Source organism: Podarcis vaucheri (genome assembly GCF_965113315.1).
Source record: "Podarcis vaucheri genome assembly, chromosome: 12".
Lineage (NCBI taxonomy): Eukaryota > Metazoa > Chordata > Lepidosauria > Squamata > Lacertidae > Podarcis > Podarcis vaucheri.
The window spans coordinates 60987172-61012101 of record NC_138750.1 but is presented as its reverse complement, the minus strand read 5'-3'; the positions used below and the strand labels follow the sequence as shown (position 1 = coordinate 61012101).

The 24930-nt window shown below is 48.6% G+C and overlaps 1 protein-coding gene and 1 long non-coding RNA gene across 3 annotated transcripts; one reads left to right on the top strand and one right to left on the bottom strand.

The window, feature by feature from the left end:
- Window positions 1-200: 200 nt before the first annotated feature.
- LOC309514901 (zinc finger protein 783-like) lies at window positions 201-14778 on the bottom strand. Of its 2 annotated transcripts, XM_082192367.1 has the most exons (8): window positions 13979-14775; window positions 12878-13255; window positions 11271-11397; window positions 9036-9155; window positions 7546-7653; window positions 5067-5189; window positions 3239-3337; window positions 201-1970 (listed from the first exon to the last, which is right to left on the bottom strand). In XM_082192367.1, the coding sequence occupies exons 1-8, from the start codon at window positions 14213-14215 to the stop codon at window positions 1258-1260; spliced, it is 1905 nt and encodes a 634-aa protein (XP_082048493.1). In that variant the 5' UTR covers window positions 14216-14775; the 3' UTR covers window positions 201-1257. The 2 variants fall into 2 exon arrangements, with proteins under 2 accessions (XP_082048493.1, XP_082048494.1); XM_082192368.1 differs by lacking the exon at window positions 5067-5189 and having other exon boundaries at window positions 13979-14778.
- Window positions 14779-20745: 5967 nt separating this feature from the next.
- LOC309515088 lies at window positions 20746-22527 on the top strand. The gene is made up of 3 exons (XR_014212249.1): window positions 20746-21194; window positions 21338-21406; window positions 21875-22527. It is a non-coding gene; the product is annotated as an uncharacterized lncRNA (long non-coding RNA).
- Window positions 22528-24930: the final 2403 nt, after the last annotated feature.

Sequence of the window (24930 nt, the reverse complement as noted above, 5' to 3'; positions counted from 1 at the left end):
ATTTTGCATAAAGAGTATAAAAAGTTTGGCGAGCTATTCTGCCTGACCCCCGAGTGCTAGTTTTCTGTGCTAAATTCTCCATCAGTGTCTTACCAAGACTCAGTAAGTCGAAGCACACATGCCAGTGTCTTTGAACGTACTTAAGCTGCAAGACAAGCGGAAAACAGAACTTGTTTCAAGCAAGTGAGAAAACTCCACACTTGCAGCCAGGGGTGGTTTATTATTTAGGGAGCACTTTAAACCGTATACAAAAACCAGAGCACCAAACAGATCCTGCCCCACACACTTATTATCTTAAAGAAAACAAGCTGCTGCGAAAATCCTGGGAGGATTGCAAACCCGTTCTGCGGAAAAGGACCACATACCTGAACTGGACAGACAGACATGAGGTGACACTGAAAGAGAAAATGTTTACATGCCAAGGGAGGGAAGCAATGAACTGCTGGAGGGCAAGCAGAGGTCAAGGGTTTGGTGGAGATGTTCTTAAGGGTGGGTAGTGGTACCTGAGGGGCTCTCGAGCAGTGTAAGAGGGTCTTCCCCAACTCTGGGGCCCTCCAGTGGTTTCGAACGACAACTCCCATCAGCACCTCCAGCTGATGGGAGTTGTAGTCCAGAACCGCTGGATGAGGCTAGAATGAATGGAGCTAGCAGGCACATCTGCATCCAGGCTTGGAAGCTGCAGAGTCATTTGGCCATGTCCAAGAGACTCTGGGAAGAAGGAGCCAGCCACCCACCTACCCAACTGTCTTGGCAGGATGACAAGAAGTGGACTACAGCACCAGCCAAGGAACCCCCTAGGGAAGCCTCAGAGGAAGGGTCAGAGCCCAGGGAGTGGTGGAGGGACACAGAGGACTGGCAAGAGGGGGAAGGAGGGGAGGAATGGTTGGAGGCAGAAGAAGCAACAGGCTTTAGTGAGCAAGATGACCCAGGTTCAGAAAGCAGTTCAGACTCAGATGATGAAGCAGAGGAGGCGGCGGCGAAAGCATCCCAGAAGCTTGCCATTCCTGCTGTACTAAGCTACCTGCCTTTGTCTCCAAGGACACGGACGGCTATGTATGTAGCAGAACAAAGGGCACAGATTCCCACCCACCCCTTCCCTCCAGTGTAGGCTGCTTGGAAACCAGGAGACTTGGGGAGGGGGAAGCAGAGGACAGAGACCTTCATTCCTGGAAACTGCAATGATGGGAGGCATTGCTGAGCTGTAAAGAAACAAATACACCGCTGAACTGTGCGCTGAGCTACACCTGAGCCAGCACATTAATTTTCCACTCGGATGTCCCCCTCCGTGCCCTCAGGCACCCGGGCAGAGCACGCCTGTCCCTGCTGCTGCTGCTCCTCAGCGCTATGAACCCTCCAGTGGTCCTTCAGCGACTTTTTCCTTCGGAACCTCTTCCCGCACTGGGCGCAGGCGTAGGGCCGCTCCCCGGTGTGGGTGCGCTGGTGCTCCTGCAGGTGGTGCTTGCAGATGAAGTCCTTGCCGCACTCGGCGCAGTGGTAAGGCCTCTCGCCCGTGTGCAGGCGCAGGTGGGGCACCAGGTGTTGCTTGCGCACGAAGCCCTTCCCGCACACCGAGCACCGGTAAGGCCTCTCGCCCGTGTGGATCATGCAGTGCCGCACCAGCTCCGAGGGGGAGCTGAAAGCCGTCCCGCAGAACGAGCACTCGTACTGCTTCCGTTTCTGGTGGTTCATCTGGTGCATCTGGAGGCTCAGCAACAAGCTGAAGGTCTTGCCGCAGTCCGCGCAGCGGTGCGGACGCTCCACCGCCGCTTCCGGCATGCCCCTGGCCGAGGGAGAGCCGGGGTGCCTCCCGTTGCGGGCACCGCGGAGGCCGGGGAGGGGCCGGCTCTCGCCGATGGCGCCGTTCAAAATGGGCGCCACCGAGCCCCCGGGGAGGAAGAGCAGGAGGGGTGGGTTGGCAGGGTCTTCCTCGCTCGGCGCTTCCTCCGGGTGCGGCTGGGCTGTGGCGTTAGCTGGGTGGCAAGGAAGAGAGAGGAAAGGGTTTGGTGTAACCATCCTATTGAAAGTTTTTTAGCGTATTATTAAACACTGACATTAAAACTCTTTCCCTTTTCTCCCGCGCGCTAGATAGCAGCCGGGGGGTAATGGGGGGGCAGAATTCAAAAATCAAACAGATAATCCCCAGGGCTAGCTGGCTGAATTGGTCCTACTTGGGCCAGCGAGGAGGCCAGGGGAGAATTAGCTGTGGGGTCTCAGAGCGGGTGATCTTCATAAAAGGGGAGGGGGAAGGAAGAGAAGGGAAATAAAAGATCAGGCTGTATTCAAATTAAAGGCCAGGTGGAATAGCTCTGCCTTACAGGCCCTGTGGAAGGAAGTTAAATCCTGCAGGGCCCTGGTCTCCTGGGACAGAGTGTTCCACCAGGTCGGAGCCACCACTGAGAAGGCCCTGGCCCTGGTGGAGGATAATCTAACTTCCTTAGGGCCCGGGACCTCTAAACTATGGTTATTCATGGACCTTAAGGTCCTCTGCGGGGCAGACCAGGAGAGGCAGTCCCGTAAATACGAAGGCCCTAAGCCACAAAGGGCTTTAAAGGTCAAAACCAGCACCTTAAGCCTGACCCGATACTCCACCAGGAGCCAGTGCAACTAACCTCTACACCACACCGGCCCCTAACCACTCTGCACCACGTTAGGCCCATATGCTGGCAGATGCTTCCCCACTGCCCAAGGAGGCATGAGTGGAATTGCAGAGTTGTAAGGGATCCCTTGTGGGACGCGGGTGGTGCTGTGGTCTAAACCACAGAGCCTAGGGCTTGCCGATCAGAAGGTTGGCGGTTCGAATCCCCGCGATGGGGTGAGCTCCCATTGCTCAGTCCCTGCTCCTGCCAACCTAGCAGTCCGAAAGCAAGTCAAAGTGCAAGTAGATAAATAGGTACCGCTCTGGCGGGAAGGTAAACAGCATTTCCGTGCGCTGCTCTGGTTTGCCAGAAGCAGCTTAGTCATGCTGGCCACATGTCCCAGAACCTGTACGTCTGCTCCCTCGGCCAGTAAATCAAGATGAGCGCCGCAACCCCAGAGTCGGTCACGACTGGACCTAATGGTCAGGGGTCCCCTTTACCTTTTAAGGGATCCCTGAGTCATCTAGTCCAACAGGAATCTCAACAGATGGTCCCCCATCTGATTCGAAACCACGCCAGACTCTGCTTAGCACTGCAAACGTGCTGGCGGTTTGTAGCTATTCGGCCTTGCTGCCCTACCCCTGCTTAAGTCTCCAACTCACCATTACAAGCGCTTTGAAGACTGTTTCCTGCATCCCTTCCTGCTGGAGTCTCCTCCTGTTTGACCCACGAAACTGCATCCGACCTGGAAGCCGGTAACCCTGTTGAGAGGGAGGGGGAAAGGGAGATTTATTTATTTTTAAAAATCGTTTTTATTAATTTTCCAACAAAAAACATCCAATTAAACATATCCAATCATAATCCAATTAAAATAAAAAAGACCAAATTATAATGATTCATTTTTGGGGACTTCCCATAGTCTGGACCCCTGAAGCCTATCTCCAAATCTCAGTCCTGCCTCTCCTTCTTGTTCCCGAGATTTTCCACATCTCGATTTTAACACTTTGGGAAAGGGAGATTGAAGTGGCTTTGAAAGCCAGCTTCCCCCGTTGCCCCGCCCAGATCAAATAGATCAATAAACACCCACTCATGTCATCCTCCATATTGAGCTGCCAGATTACTGCCTTCTTAACCACTGGACTCAACCTTTGTCTCGTCCGCTCCGTCCGCCGGAGCCCATCTTCGCATGCAGGCCAAGCCCCTAACTCACCGAGGGCTTGATACCCATCGGCTCCCATCGCCTGGTTTAGGCGGACATTTGGTCATTTCCCAGGTTCTTTGTTTTTTAAACTCTTATTGATAAATGCAATATTTACAAATACAAACCAGAACACTAAACAAACTCATTATACATAAGATACCATACTTTTTCGCTCCATAGGGCGCACTGGACCATAGGGCACACCTAGTTTTTTTTGGGGGGGATAAAGAAAAAAATCCCCCCCCCAGCCCCATAGAGCAAAGAAGCCAAGACAGCCAGCGGGATCCATCCCGCTGGCTGTCTTGGCTTCCTCTTTAGCCGCGCACAACCTCTCCAGCCGGGAGAGGCTGCACACGGCTTTGGCAGAAGCCAAGACAGCCAGCGGGATGGATCCCGCTCACTGTCTTGGCTTCGTTTTTAGCCGCAGGGCTGGGAGCGGAGACAAGTTTGCACAGCCTTGCCACCACTCCCGGAGCTTGAGGGCTGGGGGAGCACTCTGCAGGCTTGTGGATAGCTGCCCAAAGCCCAGGGTGCGCAGCACCGCGCTCCCCGGCCTTCGGGCTGCAGGCACATATCTGCAAGCCTGCGGAGCTCGGCAGGAACTCCCGCCAGGCTCCACAGGCTTGCGGATAGCTTTCTGAAGCCTGGTGCACACCGACCCCTCTCGCTCTCCAGGCTTCAGCGAAAGCCTGCATTCGCCCCATAGGACGCACAAACATTTCCCCTTCATTTTTGGAGGGGAAAAAGTGTGTCCTATAGAGTGAAAAATACGGTACATACACTTCTTCAGATGTCTTCTAAAAGTCAGATAGTCGTCTATTTCCTTGACATCTGATGGGAGGGTGTTTCACGGGAGGGTGCCACCACCGAGAAGGCCCTCTGCCTGGTTCCCTGTAAATTCACTTCTCGCGGTGAGGGAACCGCCAGAAGGCCCTCAGAGCTGGACCTCAGTGTCCGGGCAGAACGATAGGAGTAGAGACGCTCCTTCAGGTATACTGGGCTGAGGCCATTTAGGGCTTTCAAGGTCAGCACCAACACTTTGAAATTATTTCACAAACCAAGAAATCCAATCGTCGCTGATGTTTAAATTATGCACCATACAATGCAAATATACAGTTACAAGGTTGCCCCCAGGCAACAGGAAGATATCTTTGAGCCATTGCAATATACATTAAAATGCTGCAAAGGTTCAGCCTTGAAATGGGACTAAAATACCCCACCCAGGTCAGTAATTCTCAAAAAGTGCTGCTTTGAACCTGGGGTGCGTCCACCGAAATCTCATCGCTCACCTGCGTTGTCTGAAATAGATCCCTTGTGAGTTTCTGCTTCCAAGTTGCCCCCCTGCAGAGACTCACAGGGGTTGGCTCCTTCTGCGTCGCTCGGTAAAGTATCCAGTCCAGAAACCGTATAATCTGTTGGGGAGCCGAGCAGCAGAGTTAAGGTCCTTATTGTGCTATCACTGCTTTGTTTTCAATTGCTTTCGATATATTTAAGGAAGCACAGCACAGCACAATAACGTACAAGAATACAGAAAGGAATGAAGGAAGGCGATTCAACGTAAGTAAAATTCAACGTGCACACAAAATGCAAATTTGGGTTGTTTCAATCACAATCCCTTCACAAAGGGAAGGAATTTTCTTCAGCTGCCAAATATGGCGGCAACATTGCCACCAATCATCTGCTACGACCCCAAGGTCTCATTCCTGGTCCATCACTGCCAGTTGAGGCTCCATGAGTGTAAAATAATAATAATAATAATTTATTATTTATACCCCGCCCATCTGGCTGGGCTTCCCCAGCCACTCTGGGCGGCTTCCAACAAAACACTAAAATGCAATAACCTATGAAACATTAAAAGCTTCCCTAAACAGGGCTGCCTTCAGATGTCTTCTAAAAGTCTGGTAGTTGATTTCTCCTTGACATCTGGTGGGAGGGCGTTCCGCAGGGTGGGTGCCACTACCGAGAAGGCACCGCCCTGTGGAATGTGTAAAATTAATCATTTTTGCCCAAAATGCATTGATTTAGAATTCTGAGTAACGTGGCCTTTTTCATGTGTTCATGGAAGGGTGGTTATTACTGGATGGTTTTTGTTATGTATTTTGCGTACAGTCGTAGCTTGGAAGTCAAACAGCTTACTTCCCAAACATTTTGGCTCCTGAACGTCGCAAACCCGGAAGTGAGTATTCTGGTTTGCGAACTATTTTTGGAAGCCAAACAACCGGTGGGGCTTCCGATTGGCTGCAGGAGCTTCCTGCAGCCAATCAGAAGCCACGCTTTGGTTTTCAAACGTTTTGGAAATCGAACAGACTTCCAGAACAGATTCGGTTTGACTTCCAAGGTACGACTGTAATCATTTTGTATTTTTATACTGCAAACCACCCTGTAATACTGAATAGTATTATTATTATTATTATTATTATTATTATTATTATTATTATCCCGCCCATCTGGCTGTGTTTCCCAAGGCACTCTGGGCAGCTTATAGCCTATCTAAAAACATAATAAAAGCATCAAGCATTAAAAACCTCCCGATACAGGGCTGCCTCCGGATGTCTTCTAAAAGTTATGTAATTCTTTTATCTCCTTGACATCTGAAAGGAGGGCACTTCACAGGGATTATTATTATTTTACTGCCCATTCATTCAGTTCAGAGAGGTCCTTTCTTCATCTCTTTAATGACATTGGACGATTTATCCTCATGAGCAAACCTCCCTGCTCACCCCTAACTCTAGATTAGTTTAGGAACAAATTAGCGAGAATCCTGGGAGTTGCAGTCCAAGGACACATCTGGGAAGCCCTGGCTGAAGAGCTGCTCTATGGAGCATAAACATAGCAGCGTCCCTTCTCAGTGGGGCATGCCTGAGATCAAGTGGCAGGGAGTCCCAAAGGCTAGGTGCTGACCTTTAAAGCCCTAAACGGCCTCAATCCAGTAGACCTGAAGGAGCGTCTCCACCTCCATCGTTCTGCCCGGACACTGAGGTCCAGCGCCGAGGGCCTTCTGGCGGTTCCCTCCCTGCGAGAAGCCAAGTTACAGGGAACCAGGCACAGGGCCTTCTTGGTAGTGGCGCCCGCCCTGTGGAACGCCCTTCCAGCAGATGTCAAAGAGAAAAACAACTACCAAACTTTTAGAAGACATCTGAAGGCAGCCCTCTTTAGGGAAGCTTTTTATGTTTAGTAGGTTATTGTATTTTAGTGTTTTGTTGGAAGCCGCCCAGAGTGGCTGGGGAAACCCAGCCAGATGGACGGGGTATAAATAATAAATTATTATTATTATCATTAGGTGCTGCCACACTAAAAGATCTGAGTTCTTACAGAGGCAGAAAGCGAGTATTGTGTGGTCCCTTTAGTAGTCTCTCTCAGGTGGATATTTTGGGCAGGGTGGTAGGGTTAGAGGAAAAATAGGATGCCTTACTCCATATCCCATAGAGTCAGTTTCCCTTTGGCTGTACTGAATCTCAGCCTTACTTGGTCTAGACATTTTCACATTAACACGCAATGTGGAGGCGCCTTCCTCAGTTGACTAGAGGATGGTGCCGACAACGCCACGGTTGCAGGTTCGAAGATGCAAGTTCCTGCATTGCAGCGGGTTGGTCTAGATGACTGTTGGGTCCCTTCCAACTCTACAATTCTACGAGATAAATGTAAGTGGAGAGATAGAGCTACGCAGCAGCCTGGAAAGGAAACCTCGATACGGATAACCTAAAAACGGAACAAGCCTCTTGCGATGACATGGGAGAACGGCTGTTGTGGTGCTTTCAACATACTCACAGTTGCAGGTACTTTGACAGAGGGCTCCGTCCTGGCCATCACCCTTGGTACACAATTCCTCCTCCTGCTTAATCCACGAAATAATATCTGTCCTGGAAATGGAAGATTCTGTTTCCGGGAGATGAGAGAGAGAGAGAAGTTTGGCCTTTCCTATGTATTCCTGGTTTATCTGAAATCTCAAAATGCTCCTGGACAAAACAAAGGCGGCATTTTTTCATCTCCGCCAAGCTAAGCAGTTGGCTCCTTGCCTCTCTCGCCCTGACCTCGCCACTCTGATCCACGCGACGGTCACCTCCAGACTTGATTACTGTAACTCACTCTACGCGGGGCTGCCCTTGAAGCTGACCCAGAAACTCCAGTGGGTGCAGAATGCCATGGCGAAACTCCTTACGGGGTCCTCGCCGTGGGATCACATTCACCTGGTGCTATACCAGCTGCACTGGCTCCCGGTGGAGAACAGGATCAGGTTCAAGGTGCTGGTTTTAACCTTTAAAGCCCTATACGGCCTAGGACCCTTGTACCTACGGGACCGCCTCTCCTGGTATGTCCCATGGAGGCCTTAAAGGTAAAGGGACCCCTGTTCATTTGCTGATCAGAAGGTCGGCGGTTCGAATTCCCCACGATGGGGTGAGCTCCCGTTGTTCGGGCCCTGTTCCTGCCAACCTAGTAGTTCGAAAGCACGTCAAAGTGCAAGTAGATAAATAGGTACCACTCCGGCGGGAAAATAAACGGCGTTTCCGTGCACAGCTCTGGTTCGCCAGAAGCGGCTTAGTCATGCTGGCCACATGACCCAGAAGCTGTACGCCAGCTCCCTCGGCCAGTAAAGCGAGATGAGCGCCGCAACCCCAGAGTCAGCCACGACTGGACCTAATGGTCAGGGGTCCTTTTACCTTTTAGGGTGGTTCTTGGGGTGAACAAGGGGGTAGGGCTTTAAAATGGGGGTCAGGGTTGCTAGCAGCTCCCAAGATCTGCCCTGCTTTGCTCCCAACGTAATATCTCCTTTAAGTGAAACATTTCCAGAAACTGGTCACTCCCTTCCATCTACACATGAGCAGCAAAACGTTACTGCTGGAAGATCCCAAAACGGGAACAGCTATCTGAAGGAAATCAGCCCTGAGTGCTCACTGGAAGGACAGATCCTGAAGCTGAGGCTCCAAGACTTTGGCCACCTCATGAGAAGAGAAGACTCCCTGGAAAAGACCCTGATGCTGGGAAAGATGGAGGGCACAAGGAGAAGGGGACGATAGAGGACGAGATGGCTGGGCAGTGTTCTCGAAGCTACCAGCATGAGTCTGACCCAACTGCGTGAGGCAGTGGAAGACAGGAGTGCCTGGCGTGCTCTGGTCCAGGGGGTCACAAAGAGACGGACACGACTAAACGACTAAACAACAACAAAATTTGCCCTGGGATGCTTTGGAAAGGACAGAATCACACGCACACACACACACACATAATACACAGCAAGCAATTCTCAATTTAAAATTTGATACCTGTTTTGGAATCGGACAAAGGTTCCTGAGCACATTCTTCTGAGTTTTTCTGGCCCAGAATGTGAGGGGCATCTTCTTGCGGAGCACAGGTGAAATTCTCCAGTTTAGAAACAGCAAGATCTGGTCAAAGGAGATGGGGAAGGCAGAACACTGTCGTTACGAAGATCCCATTAAAGGGCAGTCTTTTATTTTTAACAGAGGCCCGTTCTAAATTATAATTACCAATTCCATTTACGATGCCTCTCAAAGCAATCTCACGGTATGATGAAGCTTATATGCAACCATGGCGTAGAGTTAAAGCAGTTAGAAACAATTACATATATATTAAAAAATATTTTAAAAGATTTATACCCCGCCCTTCCCGGTTCAGAAAACCGGGCTCAGGATGGCTAACAACAAATTTAAAACACTTAATTGATACAATAAAATACAGTATAAAATGTGAATAACAATAAATTCAGAATTCAAAAATCAATTTAGGGGGGAAATCCATCCAATAAACATTAGATGATCACCAGGGATAGCTGGCTAAATTAGTCGTATTTGGGCCAGTGAGGAGACCAGGGAAGAATTAGCTGTGGGATCCCAGAGTGGGTAATCTTCATAAAAAGGGGAGAGGGAGGAAAGGAAGGGGAGGAAAAGATCAGGCTAAGTTCAAATTGAAAGCCAGGCGGAATAGCTCTGTCTTACAGGCCCTGCGGAAGGAATAAATGCCAGTTCCAATTCCAAAACTAGCTGGCATAGAAGTCTCGGCTGAGGAGGCTTGTTGAAGGAAGAGAGAATTCCGACAGGTACCGAAAAGTTAAGAGAGATAGTGCCCGTCTGATACGTAACACCAGGGAGTTCCAAAGGGAACTCAAACAACTTTAGGAACGCAAGGGGATGGAGTGAAGTCCCTGGTTCATTCAGGATGTGCTAGCCAGGGTGAATCTCCCTAGGATCGTCGGATGAAAGGCAGTATACAAATTTTAATCATAATAAGAACTCCCATATTCATGGCAAGAGAACCAGCTATGACCTGCCAGAGTAGCTTAGAGGTATTTTGGCCCATTGATTTATTTCATTTATTTCCTCCAAGGACCTCAAGGTTTCTCTCGTTCCCCATCTTATCCTCAAAATGGGGCAACTGTGCCCCTGAAGGACCAGGTGCGCAGCCTGCGAGTCATTCTGGACACACAGCTGTTCATAGAGGTGCAGGTTAATTCTGTGTCCAGGGCAGCTGTTTACTAGCTCCACCTGGTACGTAGGCTGAGACCCTATCTGCCTGCAGACTGTCTCGCCAGAGTGGTGCATGCTCTGGTTATCTCCCGATTGGACTACTGCAATGCACTCTACGTGGGGCTACCTTTGAAGGTGACCCGGAAACTACAACTAATCCAGAATGCGGCAGCCAGACTGGTGACTGGGAGTGGCTGCCAAGACCACATAACACCGGTACTGAAAGACCTGCATTGGCTCCCAGTACGTTTCCGAGCACAATTCAAAGCATTGTTGCTTACATTTAAAGCCCTAAACGGCCTTGGTCCAGTATACCTGAAGGAGCGTCTCCACTTCTATCATTCTACCCGGACACTGAGGTCCAGCGCCGAGGGCCTTCTGGCAGTTCCCTCACTGGGAGAAGTGAAGTTACAGGGAACCAGGCAAAGGGCCTTCTCAGTAGTGGTGCCCACCTTGTGGAACACCCTCCCTTCAGATGTGAAGGAAGCAAGCAGCTATCCTATCTTTAAAAGACATCTGAAGGCAGCCCTGTTCAGGGAAGTTTTTAATATTTAACGCTGTACTGTTTTTAACACTTGATTGGGAGCCGCTCAGAGTGGCTGGGGAAACTCAGCCAGATGGGTGGGGTATAAATAATAAATTATTATTATTATTATTATTATTATTATTATTATTATTATTATTATTGGCTGAGAGGTAGGTTGGGCTGAGAGACAGCGGCTGGGCCAATGTTGCCCAGTGAGCCTCATGGCAAAGCAGGGAGATTCGAACTCCGGACTAGTCTAGTCCGATGCTCTAACCACCAGTGGCGTAGCGTGGGTTGTCAGCACCCGGGGCAAGGCAAGTAATTTGCGCCCCCTAACCCATGAATTTGCGCCCCCTAACCCTAACCCCCAGATGTTGCGCCCGGTGCGGCCGGCCCCCCCTGCACCCCCCACGCTACGCCACTGCTAACCACTACACCACAATGTTACCACCGCGAAAGGGATCCCACGGAGAGCCGGCCCTGCTCCTTACCGAGGGAGATCAGAGACTCTCCGTTCCCCTTGGCCACGTTTTTGTACAACTCCTTCTGCCAATCTTCTAGCCTCTCCCACTTCTCTCGGGAAAAGGGAGCCAAGCCATCGCCAGAAGCCGCCGAGACCTGGGGGATAGCAAGAAACAGAGCCGTCAGCGAGTTGCAAAACAGCTTTCCAGAGTTCGAAGCGCAAAGTGCTTTTTTAAAAAATGACAAAAGCAGGAATTGAAAAACCATCCAGTTCAAGTCATGCGACCCCCCATATTCTGAAAACTTATTTGATTGGGGTGTTTCGGGACCCAGACATTTTGTTAATAGTCTATGCCCTGAAGTGCTTTGCTAAATAGCCTACATGTGAAGAGAGGCAAAAAGGGTTTGGAGCCACTGACTTGGACCGTATTAAGAAAGTGTCAGGGATATTTGTGCAAGGAAAACTCAGCAGGCAACCGGCAACCCAGTCAGAAGGGCAGGGTAGTAATAATAATAATAATAATAATAATAATAATAATAATAATAATAATAATAAATAATTTATTTATACCCCACCCATCTGGCTCGGTTTCCCCAGCCACTTTGGGGGCTTCTGCCAGACAGCCGCCCAGTACCGAATGCACAACCCAACAAACAGTGCAATATAGATAGCTAGATATCAGAATTGAAGAATAATTCTGTTATGTACTAAGTTGAATAGGATCCAAAATGCAGCAGTCTGACTGGTCCTAGAAAAATAGGATCCAGAAAGCAGCAGTCTGACTAGTCCACAGGAGCCACCCAATCCAGTTCCAGGTGGAAGTGAATCCACAACCTGATTGGCCTACAGGAGAATCCCGGAATTAGCCAATCACGTGGGGCCCATTGTGTAAATAATGTTTATAAAGCAGACATTCTGGCAGAACTTCCATTCCTCCTCACCACTATGAGCTGAATAAAGAGCATGAAATCCACTCTTGGCTCCGAGTATATTTCAAATTTCAAGAAGAATGGTTCAGAAAACATAAGCGGTCTTGGGGCCATGGGTTCGAGTCCTGCTTTGGGCAAAAGATTCCTACATTGCAGGCAGTGGCGTAGTGTGGGTTGTCAGCACCCGGGGCAAGGCAAGTAATTTGCGCCCCCTAACCTGCCGCCGCTGCCAGCTTCTTCTTGCTGCTGCCTGGTCTGGTCTGGTGTGGTTCTCTCCCGCACTCAGCGCTGGGCGGCCGCTGCACTGTCCCTCCCCCAGATAGTCCCTCGCTCTCTCTCCGCACCGCACGCCTGGCACCCCCCCCCTCCACAGTGGGTGGCGACCCGGCGGATCGGATTCGCACAGCCAGCACTGCAGTGAGAGAGAGTGAGTGAGCCAGGTAGGGGCAGAGAGCTGAGAGTGCGAGCGCGCCCCCCCCCCCCGATGTTGCGCCTGGTGCGGCCGGGCCCCCCTGCACCCCCCACGCTACGCCACTGATTGCAGGGAGTTGGAATAGATGATCCACGGGGTCCCTTCCTATGATTCTGTGTGCCGCCAGCTCCTTAGAGGAAAGCTGAGGTGTGAATGCAATAAATAAAATCACAGCCTGATCCTTGGCAGAACTACTACTGCAGACGCCCGCCAGTTCTGTAGGTCTGTGCTTACCTTAGAAGCTCCTGCAGCTGCGTTCACAGGGACCTTCAGAAACCAGAAGTTCCCGTTCTTCAAGAGGTCCTCCATCGTCTCCATCCTCTTCTGCAGCTGCCCGTACTCCTGCAGGAGAGTCTCCAGCGCTGACCACCGGCTGTCCAGCTGGCTTCCCAGCTCGGCCATGGCCTTCTCGCAGTCCCCAAATCTCTTCTCGGCCGTCTCGGACCTCTGCTCCAGGCTGAGGAGCCGAAGGGCCTGAGCCTCCACCGTCCGCTCCACCGCCTGGACAGCGCCAACCACCGTCCACAGAGAAATCGTGGCCGTCTGCGCCTCTTTGGGGAAGGCGGCATCCACGACAGGAGCAGCCGGGACTTCTGAACTCCACCTTGAAGACTGTTCCCAAAACAAGGATGGAAGGAAATAAAAAACCGTCCAGTACAACCACAGAGCCTAGGGCTTGCCGATCAGAAGGTCGGCGGTTCAAATCCCCACGGCGGGGTGAGCTCCTGTTGCTCGGTCCCTGCTCCTGCCAACCTAGCAGTTCGAAATCACGTCAAAGTGCAAGTAGCTTACCCGTCGCGGGGATTCAAACCGCCGACCTTCTGATTGGCAAGCCCTTGGCTCAGTGGTTTTGAAGGAAGGTGAGGACAGGTGACCTCACCTAGGCCCGAAGTCACCCCCCCCAAGCAGGCTCAAAGCTTCTCAAAGCTTTTCAAAATCACCCGAGGGCAAAGCCTCATAAGGCTACAGTTTAGAGACCACCGGGCCTCCCACTCCCTTATTTTTTATCTACTGCCCATCAAAATGTGAGTCACTACTCCCCATATTGTGTTTTATTGCTTTCTAAGCTATGTGCAAAATTAGTAACAAGAATGCAAAATATGCAGGAAGCTTTCAGGCTTGCAAAGGCGTCTGCAAACAGAGCAGTCTTAGCCAGGTGTGCCTGGGACGCCTGAAACGTCGCTGCCTTTTTCTGTACCCCCCCCCCCATGCACGTTGGTAGTGCAATATTCTGAATCATTCACACACACCCCTAAACCTTCTCCCAGGGGCAGCTCATCTATCGCCCACCCCCAGCAAGAGCGCACCATCCCATCCCTGCAGAACTAGCCTCACCTGGGCAGGAAGGGGCCATTCAGCCATGGTGCGGAGCCTTTGCTGGGCGTTGGATGGGGAAAGGGGTGTGCGCGTCTCCTTGCAGAGGAGCAAGCAGTGCACAGGATGTGATGGATGGATGGATGCAAAGGAACCGGGAAGCTTGGAGAGGTTTGCTGGGAGGCAGGAAGGCGAGGGGGAAAAAAGAGAGAGAGAGACGAGGCTGCGGGAAAGCAGCGGAAGAAGCGACAGCTCCATCTATGGAGCGTCGCCTGAGCAGGGAGCGAGGAGGCTGCGCTGCTTTCCCACGTGCAAATCCATAAAAGCTGAGCCCTTTGTGCGCGCATGGCGCGGGGATCTAAACAGCTGGCTGCAAAATCTGTTGTTTAGTTGTGTCCGCTTCTTCGTGACGCCCTGGACCAGAGCACGCCAGGCTCTCCTGTCTTCCACTGCCTCCCACAGCTTGGTCAAACTCATGTTAGTAGCTTCAAGAACACTGTCCCACCATCTCGTCCTCTGTCATCCCCTTCTCCTTGTGCCCTCCATCTTTCCCAACATCAGGGTCTTTTCCAGGGAGTCTTCTCTTCTCCTGAGGTGGCCAAAGTCTTGGAGCCCCAGCTTCAGGATCTGTCCTTCCAGTGAGCACTCAGGGCTGATTTCCTTCAGAATGGAGAGGTTTGATCTTCTTGCAGTCCATGGGACTCTCAAGAGTCTCCTCCAGCACCATAATTCAAAAGCATCCATTCTTCAACGATCAGCCTTCTTTATGGTCCAGCTCTCACTTCCATACATCACTACAGTGGTACCTCATGTTACAGACACTTCAGGTTACAGACTCCGCTAACGCAGAAATAGTGCTTCAGTTTAAGAACTTTGCTTCAGGATGAGAACAGAAATCGTGCTCTGGTGGCATGGCAGCAGCAGGAGTCCCTATTAGCTAAAGTGGTGCTTCAGGCTGAGAACAGTTTCAGGTTAAGAACGGACCTCGAGAGCAAATTAAGTACTTAACCTGAGGTGCCACTGTACTGGGAAAACCATAGCTTTAACTATGCGGACCTTTGTTGGCAAGGTGATGTCTCTGCTTTTTAAGATGCTGTCTAGGTTTGTCAGTGCTTTTCTCCCAAGAAGCAGGCGTCTTTTAATTTCGTGGCTGCTGTCACCATCTGCAGTGATCATGGAGCACAAGAAAGTAAAATCACTGTTTCCATTTCTTCCCCTTCTATTTGCCAGAAAGTGATGGGACCAGTGTCCATGATCTTAGTTTATTTGATGTTGAGTTTCTGACCATATTTTGCGCTCTCCTCTTTCACCCTCATTAAAAGGTTTCTGCCTCACTTTCTGCCATCAAGGTTGTGTCATCTGCATATCTGAGGTTGTTGATATTTCTTCTGGCAATGCTGCATCCAGCTGCAAAATATTGACCCGCTTGCATTTAAAACAACAACAACCAGGATGTTGCACTGCATGGACACGCATCCTTGTGCAGGACGCACTTCACACTGCAAGCATCTCGAGCGCACCCGGTTGGCCAACGCTGCAGCGCAGTTGCTGCAACGCCGCCCAGCTTTTGCAACCCGAGGGCGCAGTGAGCATGTTCTGCCTGCAGGTGTCGCTGCAGGACTGAAGATCTCAGAAGGGGAGGAAGAGACACTCTCCCTCCCAGCGGAAATGGCAACGAACAATCAGGAGGGTACTACCTCCAACAGCATCAAGTGCCCCCTAGAGCCCTGGTGCGCTAATGCGGACCCTTAAAAGCTGGGTTCAAGTTTCCTTTTCTGCAAATGTAGAGCAGGGGGTCTGTGTGTCTTGGAAATCATAGAATTGTAGAGTTGGAAGGGACCACAAGTCCTGAAATGCAGGAATCTTTTGCCCAATGCCAACCCATAACCCTGAGATTAAGAGTCTCATGCTCCACAGCATGATAAACAACTACAAGACATAATAATAATTAATAATAATAATAATAATAATAATAATAATAATAATAATAATTTATTATTTATACCCCATCCATCTGGCTGGGCTTCCCCAGCCACTCTGGGGGGCTTACAACAAAATATTAAAATACAGTAATGCATCAAACATTAAAAGCTTCCCTAAACAGGGCTGCCTGTTCTGCCTGGCCTTTGGTTTGGACTCAGTCTGACCCTTATGTTTCCCTCCCCTTATGGTTTTGATCTATGGGCTACTTTTAAAATAAGGCTGCATTTTAAATTGCATTTTAACCTGTATTTTAAATTGGTCCCCCTCCCATTATGTTTTTATTGCAATTTTACTGGTGTTAGCCACCCTAAGCCCACCTCTGGCCGGGGAAGGCAGGTTTTCAGGTTAAGAACGGACCTCCAGAACAAGTTAAGTTCTTAACCCAAGGTACCACTGTATTTTTAATCTTTCTTGGAAGCTGCCCAGAGTGGCTGGGGAAACCCAGCCAGATGGGCGGGGTACAAATAATAAATTATTATTATTATTATTATTATTATTATTATTATTATTATTATTATTATTATTACAGACCGAGCAATACCAGACAACAAGTCATGCCAGATGAATCTCATCTCCCCCTTTTTTCATGGAGTTACAAGCTTGGTGGATCAGGGGGATGCTGTGTAGTGTGTCTTGATTTCAGGAAGGCCTTTGACAAAGTCCCCCATGATATTCTTGTAGCGAAGGTGGCATGAACATAGCCAGGATTTTTGTTAAGGTGGGGGGCAGCCAAAGTTGTTGAGCTTTCCTTGGGAAATTGCAGGTAAGAATAATACCCCAAAGACAGGACATTAGCCCCCCCCCCAGCTACACCCATGGAAGGTAGTAAAATGTGGGCTGGATGATGAGGTTAGGTGGATTTGTAGCCAGTTGGCTGACTGAGCCCAAAATCTATTCATTTATGGTTCCTCGTCATCCTGGGGGAAAGTGACAAGTCGGGTGCCGTAGGGTTCTATCCTGGGCCCAGTGTCTTTATAAATGCCTTGAGCAAAGGAATTGAGGGGATGCTCATGTTAACGGAGAAATCTGAGGGCTCCCTTGGACAAAAAACAAGGACACCAGCCAGGAATACCAGAGCAAAACAGCAGCCAGTAGGCTTGGTCTTTATTGAAGACTGTCACAACAGGACTCCCACCTGCCACCAGGTGGAACAAGATGGAAGCCCCCAGACTTTTATTAGCTGCTAATCCCCATGTTACACCCCCCCAAACTACATCACTCATACATCATGGTTACATCATGAAAGGGGAGGTCTGGTGGCCGTAATCTGAGCATCCTGGACCCTGCCCCCTGGTTCCCCTTGCCCTCCACCAAACACCCACCAAGTGGAACAAAAGAGATCTTTACATTTCCCTGTTTCCCAGCCACGTTAATCACACCCTTTTGTTTTCATCTGGGTTTGTTCTTTCTGGAATGGCTACCTGTCTGGCACTCAGGTATCAGGATGCCAGGGATTATCACTCAGGCAGAGGGGCTGCTGAGGAGCTGAGCTCACATGTCTAGATGAATTTCTGAAGTTTTCCCAGTGAGCCACCACATAGATACATTTATCAGTGAATTCTTACATTTGGTGTCGTGCAGCAAAGGCCCTTTGAACAGATAGGAAGAAACTGTGATGAAGTGTTTTGTGGGGACAAATCACAAAAGTCACAAAAGTGATTGTGCTAATTTTGGTAGTGGGCTGCATGTGCATGATATCTGCTGGAGGGGCAACTCCCCCCAACCTATACATAAATTTCTGCAACACTCATGAAATTTGCAAACTGGGAGAGTAGCTAATGCCGCAGAAGACAGAATCAGAATTCAAAATGACCTTAACAGATTGGAGAACTGGGCCCAAACTGATAAATAGGGACAAATGTAAGGTTCTGCACTTAGGCAGGAAGAACAAGTTGTCACACTGAAGAGGGAACCAGGCTGTTTTCTGCTGCACCCAAACCAGTGGATTCTAATTGCAGGAAAAGTGGTTGCAACTAAACATCAGGAAAAACTTTCTGGTGGTGTTGTAAATAAAAATATGCCCTTTTCCCTTATGGGGTATCCAAGAGCCCATATAGAGTCCTTACATAGGTTCTCTATTGGTAGGAGAAAATAACAGAGGCCAACCAGAGAATATTGAGAAGCAAAGCAGCTAGTAAGCTTGATCTTTATTGATCTGTTGCAACAGGGTACTCCCCTCACCCGCAGGAGAGGAAGAGGACCCCCCAAAATTGCTGTGCAAGGGCTTATAAAGACTTTTGAAATTCCCATCCTCTAGATCAAGACCACCCCCAGAAACATTATGCATACATCACAGAAGGGGTGTAACCTAAGACCACCCCTCAGATACATCCCACCTACATCACAGAAATTTAAATGTTGTTTTTCTCCTGTCACAGTTTATCTCCTGTCTGGCAAGTTACATGATTGGATTGCCTGGGGAGCCTGGCCATTCTTTTGTAGTGGTAAAATACTTATTTCCTGGGCCAGGTCACAGGCTCACACCTTATTCATATCTTTGAGACAGGATTTGTGAGGAAAGAGACAATGGAGAGGCTTTTCCAGTTTAACCTTGCAGGTCAGTTTAGGAATCAAAATGGTTCCAGGTTGGTCTTCCTGTGTTGATCTATGTATGTGCAGTTATGAACATTACCATATATCTAAGACCATAAAATTCCTATCACAGTGGCCAGAGCAGTTTGACACTGGAGCAGAATCCCTTGCAAAAAGTGGTGGTCTCTCCTTCCTTTGGAAGGGGTTCTTTAACGGCAATTCCTGCAGTGTAGGAAGTTGAACTAGATCCACTGGGTTCCCTTTCAATTTGACAGTTCTGTGAGCCTATAAACAGCAGCTGCATCTAGAGATTTGTCATTGGGTGCCATCTAATTTTGGAAGTTTAGCAGGGTCAGGCCAGGATGGGAGACCACCTGGAAATGTTGTGTATGGTGGGATTCTTGCTTTTGCTCCCATAAATTGTCACTTCGACTTTCCCATCTCAGAGCTCAGGAACCATCTCTCCTCCCCCCCCCCCCAATCGAAAGACTCTTCTAACATCTTAAAAGGGAGATTTGATGCAGGTTTTTCCCATGCATGAATTTCCCATTCGGGTCGTGGCTGTAAAAAGGGAAACGGACCCCTGACCGTTAGATCCAGTTGTGACCGACTCTGGGGTTGCGGCGCTCATCTCGCTTTACTGGCCAAGGAAGCTGGCGTACAGCTTCCGGGTCATGTGGCCAGCAGGACTAAGCCGCTTCTGGCGAACCAGAGCAGCGCATGGAAACGCCGTTTACCTTTCCGCCGGGGTGGTACCTATTGATCTACTTGCACTTTGACGTGCTTTCAAACTGTTAGGTTGGCAGGAGCAGTAGTGCAATTTCAGGGGGGATTGTGAGACAGAAGGGAGAGGATTTCCCAGCCACCTTTGCATCAAATGTGCCATTCAAGGCCTTAAATTAAAGTGCCTCTGCTGCTAGCTTAGGCTTTTAAGGTATGAGGAAAACTTTTCAGTCTGAATCAGACCAAAGCCTTCCTAGTGACAGACATGTCAGAGCTGTCTAGAGGGTGGTGTTTCAAAACAGCTCCCTGCATAAAGAAGCTTTAATCCCTAAACTTGAGATGTACTGTGCGAGGAGATAGGAGCATTGAGCGTGGACCCTGAACAGAGCAGGAGACGGTGCAGTTAAACTTCATGGTAACTGTCTGTTAAAATGTTCTTAACTTATTGTAACTGCAAAAGGAAACAATAAAGGTGATTTTTAGAGTGGGAGGGAAAAGGAGGGGATTCCTCGGTCTGAGTTGCAAAAAAGGGAAATTGCAAAAATGCCTACCGCACCCAGTATTCCCAGGCGGTCTCCCATCCAAGTACTAACCAGGCCCGACCCTGCTTAACTTCCGAGATCGGACGGGATCGGGTGCATTCAGGGTGGTGTGGCTGTAGGCGGCAGAAGAGCTTTCAATGGCCCTTTTCTGGTCCTGACTCCGCCTTTGCAAGAGTTTGCATCCCGCCCAGCTCTTCTTTCCTGTTCCTGCTGCCTCCTGGCGCTGCCTGCCCGCATCTCCTTTGCTTTCTCTCCCTCTCTCCTTCCAAATCTTGCAGGCAGGAAAATGCTGGGACTTGCAACGGGGGCTTTGCAGCAGCGGAATGCCTTTCCTCCGGAATTGCAACCGTGCAAGAGCTGCAGAAAACCGCTCACCGTGCATTCTTTTATTTTATTTTGCACTCTGCTCTGCTAAATCCCAGAACTTGCAGCGGTCAGAGCGGCAGAACGAGCCTGTGCTCTTCTGGCTCCTGCCGGCAGGTGGCGCTGCCCAGCCATCCCTTAGAAAAGAACGGCGCGCGGGCGAGACGGCAACCAGATAAATAAGCGGCGGTGGGCGCAACCTGCGCGCGCATGCACACCCCTCCCGGAGCAGCTCGGCGGCTCTCCTCCCGGGGCGGGGCGAAGAAGGTGCGCGGGCGGGCGCAATCGCCTCGCTGCCCGCAGGGAGTTTGTGCTGCTTTGGTGCCGTTCTGACCTCCCGCCGGCAGGTGACGCTGTACGGAGCGTGCGCTCTCTTGACAAAAAAAGGGGGAAACCGGATGTGACGTCAGATCAGCAGAGAACTTCCGCTCCTTCTTCGGAAAGGAAGGGGAGGTTTCCCAAAACAACATGGTTGCTTTGCAAATCTTGGAGCCTGGGAGGTTTGGGCTGGGTGGGCAGGTCGTCAGATGTATTTGTTTTCTCGGTTTCATTAAAATAATAAAGATTGCATTTAATCATGTATTTAAAATTAATTTATTCGGTTAATTAATTAATTATTCAAAATAATTTATTCAAAAGGTAAATATTGCAATTATCAAAGTGACCCCCGGGTATAGGACGGTATATAAATTCAAGAAATGAAATAAAATAAAAATAATATTGCAACTAATAAAATGAAACATCAACATGGTTTGCAACTGTTCCAGCACACACTGAAATAGGAGTTAAGTTTGGGCTCCCTGCAAGGGGTTCAGCTTCTTAAGGAAGGCTGGACCTTCGGAAAGAGGCTCAAACCAGTCAGGAAATAAACACAGACCAGACCAGGGATTTTCAGAAAGCAAAGCAGCTGGAAGCCTGATCCTTTATTAAAATTATATGCAGAACTGTTGGCAACAGGGTTCCTTCTCGCGTAGCGGGGGACAGAGAGAGAACCCCAAACAAAAGAGTATTTAAACTTATATACCTTTTAATTTCCATACAGAACAATGGTAACAGAAGACGTCAAACAAGGCGCGGTGAGAGGATTAGAACAGGTGAGTGGGATGTCGGAAGGCGTTGAATGGTTTGAATGGTGGTGTCGTTACTTGCGATTGTTGGACATAAAAGGTTTTGGGCTGGTTCCTTTTCCTGTTTCCAGAGGTGTCGGCTAATGGGTTTGTTTTTCCTTTATTTACAGGAAAACTTCGGAGCTGCTAGGGGCTGTCCGATAAGGAGACAGGATTTTGGGAGTCGCTTATCAATGTGGGTGTATTGCCTTATTCTGCATTTTTCCTTTATTTAAATAAAACGTATCTGAGGTTGTATTTGTGTGTGTGTGTGTGTGTCCATTTGCAGACTCATTAGGTGGCGCTGGGAAGCAGTTTGACAGTTGCGGGCGGTACAAAGTCAATTTTACAGTTTAGATACATAGTGATACAAAGTTTAGATACATATACAAAAGCATAAAACGAATAAGAAAATAGGAAGGAAATTGATACAAAGATTGAACTCCAGTTACCAACATTTGCAAGGTACAATTCAGTTAGAAGGGCAACGGTTTAAAGGAAAGGAAATAGGCATACCACGCAGGGTTTATAAATTTATTTTGGAATCCCCTCTCTGGTCATGGATTCACACATACAAACACACAACACCCCACACAAGCTTTCAAACAATTTTTTATAATTTGTGTATTATAATTATGTATTATAATTTGTCGATTTTCCTTGCCCAGGTACTCAAAGCGTTCTGCTAAGCTGTAGGACAGAGCTTCCCAAATTGTGTTGTGACACATTATTGTGTTGGCTGCAGTGTGTTGTGCGAACGCTCCCCACATTCGTCCCGGGGCTGGAAAGTGGTTCGTTTAACCTCTGGTTTGCTAGTAAAACTGAATCACTGTGTCGCGAAATGATGCAAGTCTGAAAAGTGTCTCACCAACATGGAAAGTTTGGAAAGCTCTGCTGTGGGATGTTGCCATATGTACTGATTTATTCATTTATTTTAATGAAATTTGTGAGCGAGAAAGAGCCTGAAGTTTGCTCAAGGGAACAAAAAAAGAGAGAGCGGCAGAGTTTGGGGAGCAGAATTTTAATACGGAACAACCGAAAAATAAATCCAGATATAAATACTTGAAAACCAACGATGCACGGATCCTCCAGGCACTGATCAACGATGCAAGCTGGTTGAAATTGCCTTTGGCAGGCCATTGACAGAAGCTGCGTGGATATTCATGGACTGAAGCTGGTGTGCTTGTCTCTCCTTCTGTCTGCATGTCTCTCATCCTGCCTTTCTGTGTGACTTGGGGTGTGAAAGGGTTTGTGTGTTTCAAATGTGGCCGGGTGCATTCAGGTGGGATGGGGTGGAGGTCGCCCAGGAAATAATACTTCTGTCTTGCCAGGATTAGACCTCAATCTGTTGACCATCATCCAGCCTGCAACCGCCTCTGGGCACACAGGACGTTCACCGCCTTCATTGGTTCTGATTTTTAAAAGATGTAGAGTTTCTTTATATCGCAAGACGAAAAGAATCCGTTCTGTGATTCTCTTCGTCTAGCGGTTTTTTCGTTTTGCGAAGCAAGCCCATTGACGGATTAGAGGATTAGCGCTATTAGCGGCTTTTAGCGGCTTATCGGATCAGCTGATAAGCGGCTTAGCGGCTTAGAAAAAGGGGGGGGAGGAAAAAAACCCAGCAGGAGTTTTTTGTCTTGCGAAGCAAGCCCATAGGAGATTCGTTTTGCGAAGCACCTCCAAAACGGAAAACTCTTTCGTCTAGCGAGTTTTCCGTCTTGCGAGGCATTCGTCTTGCGGGGCACCACTCTCTCTCTCTCTCTGTGTGTGTGTGTGTGTGTGTGTGTGTGTGTATATATATATATATATATATGCAGGTTTTGGTGTCTTCGGGTGTCTTCCCGTGTAAGAGTAGGGGTGTCTGGGCGACGTTTCGACGAGGTCTCACTCGTCATCTTCAGGCTGGTGCTTTCGGCTTCTTGTTACTGGAACAGAGCAGAATCTGGTGTTTGAGGGGTGTGGTGTATAGCCTCCAACGTTCTGGGCAGAGAGGAAGTTCCTAGATTAGTGTGCCTTTTCTTCTTTTGTTCCTTAATTACTTGAGGGATATCTTGAGTGATTTCATGAGTGACACTAATCTAGGAACTTCCTCTCTGCCCAGAACGTTGGAGGCTATACACCACACCCCTCAACAGTATTTATAGGAACTCAAACACCAGACACCCCTACTCTTACACGGCCAGACACCCCTACTCTTACACGGGAAGACACCCGAAGACACCAAAACCTGCATTCCTGTACCCGTGAAAATCTACGAAAGCAAATATATATATATATTTCAACATACCAATTATTATACATTCCACAGAACTCCACATCTTATACAATCTTTTTGGACTTCCATCAGCACCTCTGATGATCCACCATTTTTATCATTTCTTCTGCATTTCTTAAATTCCTATTGCCTTTAATTATCTTAACTCACAACCCACCTCTTTAACCATTTTTGCAATAATTCAAATAATTTACCTCACAAAACTTCTTGCAAACCTACAAACGTAATCTGGTCATCACAATTACTTTTCAAATAGTCCGTAAATTTACCTGGTCCCGCAGGTTTCGAATTATTCCGATTAGTTTATCCTAAAAAGATGTAGAGTCTCGCTAGAGTCCCAGCTCTACCAGGGACCCCCTGCGTCAAACTGTGCCAGCCGTTCATTATAGGAACAACTGTTTAGAAACAGGCGTCTGAGTTTTGATTTTGACTTTCCTCTTCCCTCCTTGGCCTGCTTCCCTTGTGTGTCGTGCGGCTTCTTTAAAAAATTGCAAGCCTGTGGCTAGGGAGTGTCTTGTTTGGATTGTATCTAAACCACTCTGGGTTTAAACCAGATGATGCCACTTAAAAAAAAAATAGTGTAAAATCAAAAGTACAGGCTAAAAAAATAAAAAATCTAAGCTACAAACATAGGAATATAATTTGCCCATTTGAACAAGTGGGACAATCAAATAGCAATTGTCCGATCTAAGGAACTTATTACATGGCTTCTGGTTGCAAGAATAACTTCTTTGGCCCATTTGAGTGCTGATTGCTGCAGAGAAAATAACTCACAAATTTCGCATTTCTAAGGGTAAGGAAAACCCAGAACATTTCTACACGCTTTGATGGGATTCCATTTCTTACGTGTCAAATTGAGACGTATAAAAACCCCTCTTCCCCCACCAAAACATGGAATTTGGCCATTGTTCCAGGAAAAACTTTCTGGCAGTGATGGCAGTGATTGACAAGGGAACGGACCCACTCAGAAGATGGTGGAATCTCGCTGGAAGTTTTTCAACACAGGTTGGATGGCCAGGGATTCTTCAGCTATGATTCCTGCATTGCTAGGGGTCAGGCTACATGACTTTGGGGGTCCCCCTTCCAACTCTTCCATTCTATGAGCCCACGATTTGCTTTGCTGCTTTTTCTATATCATCTGCCCTCTGTTTGGAAAACACAACCTTTGACTTTATGAAGCCTTCTTTTTCCTTGACCCCTGCAAAGCACATTCAGATGCTTTAGATAGCAAAAAAAAAAATTTGTACATTGAGTATCTATCATCAGTCTTTTTCTCAGGGTTGGAAAATCTGGCCAAAGTCAAAGCACTTTTAAGCACTGTGGGAGAAAAGTAAGGCCCTGGGTTGGGGAGGGTTTGATTTGGGGTGTTAAATTCTGAAAATTAGCCTTTGCTGGCGAACAAGGGAGATATCGTACATTGCTTGATATCCAGGCATCTGAATCTGGCTT

What these genes read in the sequence shown, in the direction of transcription:
- LOC309514901 (XM_082192367.1), bottom strand. Translation starts at nt 14,215, where the DNA reads ATGGAGCTGTCGCTTCTTCCGCTGCTTTCCCGCAGCCTCGTCTCTCTC. An exon ending in AATGGCCCCTTCCTGCCCAG is followed by an intron (nt 13,256 to 13,978) that starts GTGAGGCTAGTT and finishes TTTTGGGAACAG; the next exon opens with TCTTCAAGGTGGAGTTCAGA. An exon ending in TCTTCAAAGCGCTTGTAATG is followed by an intron (nt 1,971 to 3,238) that starts GTGAGTTGGAGA and finishes CTTGCCACCCAG; the next exon opens with CTAACGCCACAGCCCAGCCG.